General features: G+C 33.2%; 1 protein-coding gene across 1 annotated transcript; it reads left to right on the forward strand.

Annotated features, from left to right (window-relative positions):
- Positions 319 to 5,883, forward strand: LOC109358887 (probable pectinesterase/pectinesterase inhibitor 51). Its single transcript, XM_019603373.1, has 2 exons — positions 319 to 1,341; positions 5,096 to 5,883. The coding sequence occupies exons 1-2, from the start codon at positions 420 to 422 to the stop codon at positions 5,830 to 5,832; spliced, it is 1,659 nt and encodes a 552-aa protein (XP_019458918.1). The 5' UTR covers positions 319 to 419; the 3' UTR covers positions 5,833 to 5,883.

Below are 12,178 nucleotides of genomic sequence, written 5' to 3' on the forward strand. Positions count from 1 at the left end.
ATTTTTTCCTTTATATTTTAAAGATAAAAAATATTAACATGTGTTATTTTTTACTTTTGTATATCACTTCCTGGTCTTATGAGAGAGTTGAGATCCTCTCTAATATTGAACAATATTTAATCAAAAATAATTTCCACCAGAGAGGATACAGATTCCTCATCGGAAATACCACATAATTTCCACAAGAGAGGATCCAGATTCCTCATCGGAAATATCACACCCCACTAAAACAAAAATTAAAATCTTCATCACTTAACAAAACTAAATATAAATTACCACAAATCCAAGTTTGAGAAGAAAAAAAACCCTTAACCATTAATTACGCAAATTAATTACTCACCACCCCCAATTATAAAACTCCAGCATTCCATTTCCACCCAAACCAGAAAACTCACAAGATACAAACACTTTTCACAACAATGTCTTCTTCTTTCTTCTTCCTCTCATTTCTCTTCTTCCTCACCCTCTCTTCCGCCGCCAATCCACCACCCACCACCACCGCCACGCCGGTGATCCAACAAGCTTGTAAAGTCACAAACTTCTCCCAACAATGCGAGTCCACTCTCTCCCAATCCAAGCTCCCACCCAACCCAACCTCTCTCCAGCTCCTCCAAGCCGCCTTGGCTGCCTCCTCCTCCAACCTCGCCACTGCCCTAACCATGATCAAGTCCATCCTCGACGCCTCCGCTGACAGCAAAAACCGCACCCTCGCCGCCACTATCTGCCTAGAGGTTCTCCAAAACTCCAAATACCGCATTTCTCTCGCCAACTCTTCCCTTCCAAGTGGCAAGACCAAAGACGCACGCGCCTGGCTCAGCGCCGCACACTCCTACACCTACGATTGCTGGTACGCACTCAAGAACGCTAACGATACAAAGCAGGTTGGTGAAACGATGTCGTTAGTCAACTCCATATCTATTCTCAACAGCAACGCGCTCAGCATGGCGTTTAACTACGACGCGTTTGGGAACAATATCGCGTCGTGGAAACTGCCGAAGACAGAGCGTGACGGGTACTGGGAGAGATCCGGGACATGTGGCGGGTCAGGATCTGTGACCGGCTTGCCGGATAAGTCGAAAGCGGACGTTACTGTTTGTAAGGGAGGAGGGAGTGGGTGTTTGAAGACGATTCAAGAAGCGGTTAATAAGGCACCGGATAACGGCGGTGAGGGAAAGAAGTTTGTGATATATATAAAGGAAGGGGTTTATGAAGAAACTGTTAAGGTTCCGTTAGAGAAAGGGAATGTGGTGTTCTTGGGTGATGGTATAGGGAAGACGGTTATTACTGGCTCTGCGAGTGCGGGTCAACCTGGGGTCTCCACCTACACCTCAGCCACAGTTGGTAAGTTTTTTAATCAAATGTTCCATACCTTTTATTTTATGTCTTGCAAAGAAAATCATTTAACCAAGTAAAGAGTTTTGATATCTATGACATGTGAATATCCAGATTTATTCACCATCTTATTTATTAAAGAAGACATAAGTAACATACAAAATATAATATGTAATAATATTTTTATCTTTTATTTATTATAAAATTTTATTTTTGCTACCGAAAATAAAAATAATCATATATTTATGATTTATTTGTATTATTTTTTTTAAAGTAAATGATAATTAAAAATAAATGATATTTTTTTCTCATAATTTAATATATATTTGAAAACTAAACTAAAACATAGAGACAGGAATGTGAAAAGGAAAATAAAAGATTTCTTAGCTAAAAAATATTTGGATTAGAAAGTGATTTTTTGGCCATGCATCATTTGGGTATTTAAGTATTTTTGTCTTGAAATGTGAAGTTTATTATTTTTTAAAATACAGACCCAAATAGTCTATGCACTTCATAATCAATATTAACTATCAAATAAAAGTTAATAGATATATGAATAAAGAAAAATTTATACTGCATATGAATAGGAAACATTTTTCAAAATAATTTACTCACGCTACGGATGTAATGAGTACTTGAATCTGTGAGTACTCACAAAAAATACCGTCACGAGTCGAGTATGAGTCTGTGTTTTTTGGATTGTGGATAATGAGACCCAAGATTTGAAGAGTCGTGTTGTTAGATAGGTTTGGGTCCAACAATGAGGTAACCAGAGACCTATGGTACTCGGACTCGCTATTCCTTCGTATATGTATATATATGAGATATGATTCACTTACTCTAGGAATAAGTTTAAATAACTTATTTCACATCTTAGTAATCAATTCTAAGGAAATTCATTCATTTGAATTAGTAAGTAAATCTATATCATCAGATTTTCCTAGTTTAGTAATATATATATATATATATATATATATGAGGATGAATCTATTTACACCATATTTAAGTTACACTTAATCTCAGTTATTCATTTTTCTTAAATTCAACATACGAAATGAGTGAGTGAAATAAATGATGAGAGAGAAAAAAGAAATCTTAAATAACTTTTAAGTTCCACTCATTTTGTTCGTTGGATTTAAGAAAATGAATGGCTCGTGAGTACATAAATTACTAGAATTTTTTTTAATTTGTGGTACCTCGGATCCATTGGGTACCCAAAAACCTGTTGGTAGCACACCTAGCGGATATCAGCATGGGTCTGAGGCGGGTCTGGGTCCAAAATGAAGCAACGGGGCAGGTCTCTGTAATGCACTACCCGGACCCAACCAGATCCATTGCCATCCATATCTTAGCATGAGTTAAGGATGACAATGGGTCTAGTTGGATTTCGGTAGTGCATTACCCAGACTCGCCCAGTTGCTTCATTTTTTGACCCAGATTTGCCCCAGACCCATGCTGGTACCCGCTGGGTCTGCTACCCATGGGTCTTTGTGTACTCAATGGATCCTTATATATATTGTTAATCCATAACGTTATAATGTTAATTCATAAATATAATTGATATGTTGTTAAAATGTGATGTTACATTGAGTAGTGATGTTATGTTGTCAATTTAATAAAAATTGTTCAATCAACATAATATTATATTACACATCAGTTAATAACATCACATCACTACTTAATAATGTAACATCACTATTTAACAACTTATCAATTATATTTACGAATTAACAATATAACATTACAAATTAAGTTGTTTAAACCTACTATTGGAGTAAGTGGACTCCTCTCATAATATATATATTATATATAGGAAGGAATAGCGGGTCTAGGTACCTCATTGCCCTGATCCAGACTCATTCAATATCGAGTTTTCAAATCTCAGGTCTTATTACCAACGAGTCCAAAAACAAGGACCCAAACCCGACCCATTGCAGGTATTTTTTGCGAGTACCCAAGAATTCGGGTACTCATTGCCATCCCTTCGCTAACAATATGTAGTTCTTTAAAAAAATCTCAATTTGTCATAAGTAAGATTTTTTTGTTGCTATAAAAAACATCGTTCACCTTGCTAATGAATTAATCTCTTCGAATATGTGGTTTTTTTATCAAATAAAATTGTTAATCTTTTGGTCATCCTAAGAAACTAGTAAGGTTTTACACCACTAAATCAACATCTTATTGGTAAAAATATGGATTAAATTACCTTAAAGTTTAATAAAAAAATGTTTAATTTACTAATTGATATTCAATTTTTCCTCTAAAAGGTGAAATGAAAATCTTATTTTTTAAAACTAAGAAGAAAGGACCAGCTTTTTTTGGAAAATATTTTTTTAAAGGAAAACAATGGAATGAGGATTTTCTTGCCCTTTATGCCAAGTGCTTGGTAAAAGCTAAAGTTCCAATTATCTTGTGGACGTAGGAGAGTTTCAGTGTATATTCCAGTGGCTTAGATGAATTCATTGATTCATTCAATAGAGGTTGTTAGGAATTCTATGGTAAGAATACTGTGCAAAAACATTTTTACCTTATTTAAATAGTGTAATTATTTTGATATTGAATTATTGAAATTACACGTAATATACCTATATAAATTATTTCTAATTTAGTTTTACAATATGAATGCAATCATTATATTTAAAAATGAGAGATTGTGAATATAATTTAAAAAAGATACCAATTGTTTGTTATGTGTATTCAAAATCGTTTTTAGCCTTCTCAGAGCGAGAGGATACTCATTTTGTGTATGAAACTTTAACAATAAAATTAGGGAAAAGTGAATAAAATCCTCATAAATTTTATGTCTTTTGTAAGTAAATATCATAAACTATTTTTTCTTTTTAATTAATCCTTAAACTTTATCAGTTATTAAAATTGGTTCCTACATAAATATATTATTAAAATTATTCACAAATAATAAGGAAATTGGTGTAATCAAATTTATATTACTTACAAATTAATTGAAATTTTCTTATGATGGATAAAACATTATACTTTTTGAAGATACTTTATTTTTTAAGTTTACACATATACCACTGCTCAATAATATATTTTTATACACAACTTTTTATATGAAAAGAACATATACATATTACACATAGATTCCTTTGACAGCACCTCCTTAGCCAAAGAAAAAAATATTTGAGCAATTCTAATCAAGATATATGTTTCTAGCAGCAAAGAAAAAATACATGGTAGTGAGTTCTAGTTAAAGAGGGAGAGTTTTGAGGGAGTATAGCCGGAGAAAAATATGTGAGCATTATTATTATTGTGAATTTGATTGCAGTATTTTTATCATTACTTATATGTAATTTAATAATATATTTATATAGGGATCAATTTCACCAATCGATAAATTTAAGGATTAATTAGGTAAAAAAAATAGTTTATAGTATCTACTTACAAAATATACAAAGTTTAAGATATCTTTATAAACTTTTCCAACAGAATTATAACCCATTTTTTATGTATATGATTTCAATCCATTTTTTTCAATGTTCAATAAAACTTCACTTTTCACATGCCACAAGTATTTATCAACACTAACGTGGTAGTCTGACATGCATGATTTTACCGACTAATATCAATACACTATTATTATAAAGATTTATATATAATCACAACATAATTATTATTTATTTGAATTATTTTTTTAAAATCAATAATGAATAAATATAAATGCTGAATGAATCAATAACCATTTATAAGTGCATAGATTTTTTTCCCTCTTTAGTGAAAATTATTCAATTAATTCTTTGTGCAGCTGTTCTTGGTGATGGATTCATGGCAAAGGACCTTACAATCCAAAACACAGCAGGTCCTATTACTCATCAAGCAGTGGCATTCAAATCAGACAGTGATCTTTCTATCATTGAGAATTGTGAATTCTTAGGAAACCAAGACACCCTTTATGTTCATTCCCTGCGCCAATTTTACAAATCATGCTATATCCAAGGCAATATAGACTTCATCTTTGGCAATTCTGCTGCAGTTTTTCAAGACTCTGAAATCCTACTTCGTCCAAGACAAATGAACCCTGAGAAGGGTGAGAGCAATGCAATCACAGCACATGGTAGAACAGACCCTGCACAAGCAACAGGGTTAGTTTTCCAGAACTGTTTGATCAATGGAACTAAGGAATATTTGGCATTATATCATAGCAACCCTAAAGTGCACAAGAATTTCTTGGGTAGGCCATGGAAAATGTACTCTAGAACAGTTTTCATTCATTGTAAGATGGATGCTATTGTTACACCTCAGGGTTGGTCACCATGGCAAGATGACTTTGCACTGAAAACACTTTACTATGGTGAGTTTGAGAATTCAGGACCTGGTTCTGGTGTGTCTCAGAGGGTGCCATGGAGTAGCAAAGTTCCTCCTGAGCATGTGTTGGCATATTCAGCACAGAATTTCATTCAAGGAAATAGTTGGATTCCACCATCTCTATTATCATCTAAGGTTGATAAGAGTAATCAAGGGATTGGTAGGAATTATAAGTAAATGGATGAGTTTTATGTTTCAACATTGAAAATTAATTTCCCATATTATTAATCGATTATCCATTATAGAATTAGAACTATTTTAACGGAAAGAAATTCCAAATTTCATGTTATGCTAGTAAAAATTGAAGGTTGACCCACCACTAGCTTTATTTGGGTTGGTTGTTCACCAATTTTACTTTGTGTCATAAATTACATAAGCTTGAACTAGTCAGTAGAACTAGTATATATCTCTACATCACTTATCATCCAATCAATAGAAAAGGCATGGAGGGAAAACCCGTTATGGGCATCATCAGCATATCAACATTTTTTGTCTCAAATATAAGTGAATTTAACTATTTTTATAGTTTTCCAATATCACTTTTAATTAACATATCAACATTTGTAAGTTTTTTATTAAATTAGAGTAATTAATTAGCTTTTAACTAATATGTGTGCTATTAGTTAAATTGTTTTATATAATGGATGAGAGAAAGTAACACAATCCGCCTGAGTAAGGCAAAATTGCATGTCGTGGACTTAGAATAAGACAATTTTCCCATATCAAAAATGATTTTCATATGTAATTGCAGTCAGGACATTAAATATGGCCAACTTTGTTCAAAGTTAATTAATATTTGGTATATGGTAAGTTATCTCCTCTACAGGAACTTTGCCAAAAATGGGTCACTTAGTTGATAACATGTCCTACTCTTATCAATAAATTAATCATCCATATTCCCAATGAGACTTTGTAGGAAGATGAAAGAGCTTGCACTATAAAGATACGTGAATGTGAATGATAAAGAGCACTTTAATTTGAAGAAATGCCTTTGCTTCAATGATCAAACTTTTAGTCACCTATGTAGGTATGGCTGGTTACTTCTTCATTCTTACATTGTTTTGTAAAAATAAAAATATGTCACATCAATTAAAAAATAATATTATTATTATTGTTTTGTTTTATTATGAGAAAGAGTATGTAAGACATGATCTGAGATAATATATCTTTATTTTTTAGAATAATGATTTGCTTGCTCACATGAGGCAATATTAACGTGACAATTATAGCATATAGTCACATGCTGCCAATATACTAGCAATTCACATGCTGCCAATATACTAGGAATTCACATGCTGCCCAAAAGTCCTAAAACAAAACACCTCCAATTCAATTTTGAATTGAAATTATTTGGGTCACGTTGCAACCTCTCGCAGTTCATTAAATGCAAGAAAGATAATATTCTATTCCATAGTTAAAAAATAAACAATTATTTTCATTTAATAAAAACATAAAAATAATTACAATTACCATCAGCATGTGCTATATAGAAAATTGTTTTAATTAAAATTAGTATTGAAAACTGTAAAAAATAGTTAAATTTGTTTGGGAGAGTGCGAAACCTCCTAATCCTATTTCTGTATAAAATTAACTGTTAGGTTACTTTGTGTTAGGTCTAAATAAAAGCGTTGAACATAACATGTAAAATTTGTGTATATATTTTTATAGACTAACCTTTGCATATATAGACATGCCCGTGGATTTAAATCTAATTAGCATACTTATTTTTATAACAAGAAGGTATGTGCAGGTAGTTTGGTTAGCACTATCATATGGTTGCTAAATGTATTATTTATATTCATCATTTGAAAAATAAAAGAAGCTAAAGATAATCTCAAGAGATAAAGATATTACTCACTTAGCATTTTTTTTTGAAAACAAGCTTATATGATTTCTTCCTTATCAATCCATCAATAAATAGATCACATGGATGTTAGATTTAGAATGAAAAGAATGAAGGATTTCAAAGAGAATCTTATAGTAAGCTTTGAAGGATTTAAAAGTGTATTATCAATGTATATTCATCATCATTGAAAGAAGAAGATTACATGCCTCTTATAGTAAGTCATTCAACTAACTAAACCGAATTTCAAAATTCTACTTACTAAAACAGAAAGTGTAAATTTAAACCTAACTAGCACTTACTCACTCAATTACTCACATATTGCTTGGATTACAAAGTATTTCAAACACTCTCCCTTAAGCCAAGTACTTTTGAGACACCATGCGCATCTTCTTCTTCAAGTCTTCAAATCTGCCAACCTTCAAAGCTTTGGTGAAAGCATTAGCAAGCTGCAATTCAGTCTTGCAATACACCAATTTTAGCCTTTCCTTGTTCACTAGATTTCTAAGAAAGTGAAACATGACCTCTATATGTTTACTCCTACCATGGCTCACTGGATTTTTAGCCAAGCTAATGGCAGAAACATTGTCTATCCTTAGTTGGAGAGGATTATTCTACTGATCTTCATTTCTCTTAGCAATTTCTCAAGCCAAATTGCTGACATGCTGCATAACACCTTGATATGTACTCTGCTTCACAACTAGAGAGAGCACTTATTGGTTGCTTCTTAGAACACCAAGAAATTGGAGCATTGTTCAATAGGAATAGATATCCTGATGTGCTTTTCCTTTCAACTAAATCTCCTCCATTATCAGATTATGCAAACCCAACTAGTTCTAGTTCTGATTTATGTGTTTGTGTTCCAACTGGAAATAGAATGTCATGATCAAATGTACCTTTGACATAATCATCTTAGCAACTAACATATGAGACCTTTTAGGACTACACATGAACCTACTTACAATCCCAACACCATAGGATAGATCCAGTCCGATGTTGCACAAATATCTTAGGGATCCAACAATATGTTTGAAAAAGGTCTCATCTACTGCCTCACCATCTTCACCCTTTGTTAATTTCACATTGGTTTCAACTGGACTAGTCACTATATTGCAAGAATCCATGTTGAATCTTTGTACCAAATCACTTGCATACTTTTTCTAGCGCATCAATAAACCAGTAGGGGTGTAGGAGAATTTCATTCCAAGGAAGTAGCTTAACTTGCCCAAATTTATCATTTCAAAGTATGCTTCCATGGTCCTTTTAAACTCCTCAAATTCTCCCCATATTGGATCTAGTAATGAGGAGGTCTTTAACATACAAGCATATGATCAATAGGTCTCCATCACCATTGTCCTTCACATATACTCCATGTTTCACTGCACATTTTTTAAACTTGAGTTTGAACAAGAAGGAATAAATCCTTTTGTTCCAAGCCCTTGTAGCTTACTTTAAGCCATGTAGTGCCTTCTTTAGCTTGTAGACATGATGATCCTTTCCTCTCACAATAAATCCACGAGGTTGTTGAACATAAACTTCTTCTTCTAGAGGACCATGAAGAAAGACAGATTTCACATCTAGTTGAAACAATGGCCAATTCTTTGCACAAGCTACTCCTACCACCAACCTTATAGTTTCAATCCAGCTACTAGAGCAAACACCTCTGTGTAATCCAGACCTTCTCTTTGCATAAATCCCTTGGCCACTAATCTTGCTTTATGCTTTGATATGGTTCCATCAGGGTTGAGCTTTTGCTTAAAACCCCATTTTACTCCAATATGATGCTTTCCTTTTGGAAGATCAACCAAGCACCAAATCTTGTTTTTCTCAATGGATTTGAGTTCTTCAACCATTGCTTCCTTCCATACAGAGTGTTGAAGAGCTTCAATTTCATTGATTTGTTCTGCTCCAGCCATTAGTGCTAGGTGCACAAAGTCACCTTCATCACTGATTTGGTAATCATAGTGCATTTCATAGTCATTGAACCTAGTAGTCATTGATATTGTCCTTCTTGATCTTTGATCACTTGGTACATCATTGATTCTTTCACTACTTCCTTATGATATTGTCTTATCATCAATGATCTCAGGTATGATTCTCTTTAACTTGGTTGTCATTTCCCTCCAATTTCATCTCACATGTTCTAGCATAATGACATCTCTGTTGATTTGTACCTTGTTTCTTATTGGATCACAGAGCTTATAAGCACCTGTAGGATGATAGCCAATGAATACCATTTCTTCACTTTTGTCTTGAAGCTTAGTCCTTCTTTGATCTGGCACATGCTTGTATGCAAGTGACCCAACACTTTCAAATGGCTTACCACTAGTTTTTGTCCATATCAAGCTTCTATAGGAACTTTTCCTTCTAGTTTCTTTGTTGGAATTCTGTTTAAGATGTATATTGAGGTTGACACAGCTTAACCCCAGAATTTTTGTGGTAAGCCTTTCTCTTTGATCAAACTTCTTGCCATATCCATTATTGTCATGTTTCTCCTTTCAACGAGTCCATTATGCTGAGGTGTATATGGAGTAGTGACTTCATGTCTAATCCCATTTTGTTGGAAATGTAGTTCGAATATATTATATGTGAATTCACCTTCTCCATCAGTTCTAAAGATCTTTAGTTTCTTTCCATTTCCCCTTTCAACTGATGCCTTGAATATCAGAAAGTAATAAAATGCTTCACTTTTCAGATTCATAACATACACCCATATCATCCTACTAAACTCATCTACAAAGGTAATGAAGTACCTGTTTCTAACCAATGGTGGTACCTCAAATGGTCCACACATATATGAGTGTACTACTTCCAAGACTCCTCTAGACCTCATGCTTAAGTAAGACTAGAATGGCTTTCTATTTTGCTTACCGTCCAAGCAAACTTCACACATATCTTTAGGAAGTCTTATTAGAGGAATGGCATGAACCATCATACAAAGGGGATTCACAATAGTGATGGGAAATGGTCAAGTTGAGGTGTTTAACGATGAGAAAACACTAATCATGATAAGTAAGTTGATATAAACTTCTGAAATTCAGGTGACCATACCTTGAGTGCCATAGCCAACTTTCTTCATTGGCTTCTATTGCAGTAAGGCGTTAAGCATTATCAGCCTTGATATTCACCTGAAATGTCCTATTCTTGGTCAATTTACTTCTTAGGATTAGTCTTTTCTCAGCATTAAACACCTCAACTTGACCATTTCCCATCACTAATGTGAATCCCTTTTGTATGAGTTGCCCAACGCTGAAATAAGTTGTATCTCATGCCAGGTACAAACAACATATATGAAATTAGAGCCTTGCATCCATTATTCTTCAAAATCACCACATCACCCATTCCTTCTACTTTTAAGGTACTATCATCTGCAAACTTCACTTTGCTTTTTCTACTTGAGTCAAAGTCTATGAGCCATTTTTTATGACTTGTCATATGATTTGAGCACCCTGAGTCAAGATACCATGACTCAAGGTGGACATCTTTTGTTGAATTTGTAATCATCAAAGCCAATGGTTCTGCTTTAGGATCAGCATGTGTTAAATTAGCTTATATTCAATTTTTAGCTAAACTACTCAAATATAAATTATTATATAAGAAATTATAATCTCATAATTTATAATAGAACATTTTATAAACAAAAACTAAAGAGATAGTCCATACCATAATGTGAACAATAACATGTGTAATATAAATGAGACATTACTTTCTTTCTGAGGGTAAAGTCCTACACCGACTATCGGACTATTCCCAAAATGAGATCATGCTGAAACTCTCGTAAGAAAGAAACAAGGTCACTAGCTAAGTAGTGTGAACTTGCTGTGAATTTTATATAGATTATTATGAGTTAAAGAGAATGCACTTGGATTTCTTTATTTATAGCTTTCTAAGGAGGTGCGATGTTATAAGAATTCCTTAATGATCTGGTCAGTGTTAGATATTACTTGATGATCAGTGAAATATGAATCCTAGTGAAATAAATAGTCGATATAGTTGTATTAAATATATGATGTTCACCTTAATTAGAAATTATGAATTTCTAACAATCTCTCACTTGGGCTTCCTATTTTCCTGAAATAATTATATCACATATTCTTTAGACATGCATCCGTATGTTATTTATATTTAAACTCTCTTATATATCAACTATGGAACCACATCGGCCTTCATCATATTCAAACGTGACTCGACCATGATGATCACCATATTAATATACTTAATCACATATATCAAATATGGATGAGTGAGATAGAAATTTTATGCGATGTGATCCCAAACATGTCTATTTATAAATGGTTCTTCTTTATTCTTCAGTGAGATCAATCCAAAGTCAATTGCAACACAATAGTTACAATATACAAGTTCAAAATAGAACAATAAATCATCAACTTTATTATGCATGAAACTACATATAACGTCCAAAGTAATCATAAAACATATAGTCTCCCACTAAAATAAGGTATCCTAAGGAGTAATACTCATATGAGCAATATGCTCATGAAATACTTTAGGTACCAAACCCTTAGTCAGTGGATCAACTAGCAAATAACTTGTCCCAATATGTTCTATGGAACTTTGTCTATTTTGAACACGTTCTTTAACAACCAAAAACTTGACGTCAATAAATTTTGATTGTGTAGAACTCTCCTATTATTGTTTTACTAAAGAACTACAGACTTA

This window comes from Lupinus angustifolius, chromosome LG01, assembly GCF_001865875.1.
Source record: "Lupinus angustifolius cultivar Tanjil chromosome LG01, LupAngTanjil_v1.0, whole genome shotgun sequence".
NCBI classification, from domain to species: Eukaryota; Viridiplantae; Streptophyta; class Magnoliopsida; order Fabales; family Fabaceae; genus Lupinus; species Lupinus angustifolius.

Bases quoted from the DNA above. Each gene is read 5' to 3' on its own strand.
- LOC109358887 (XM_019603373.1), top strand. From the start codon at position 420: ATGTCTTCTTCTTTCTTCTTCCTCTCATTTCTCTTCTTCCTCACCCTC. The intron at 1,342-5,095 runs GTAAGTTTTTTA...TTCTTTGTGCAG, and splicing joins CTACACCTCAGCCACAGTTG to CTGTTCTTGGTGATGGATTC.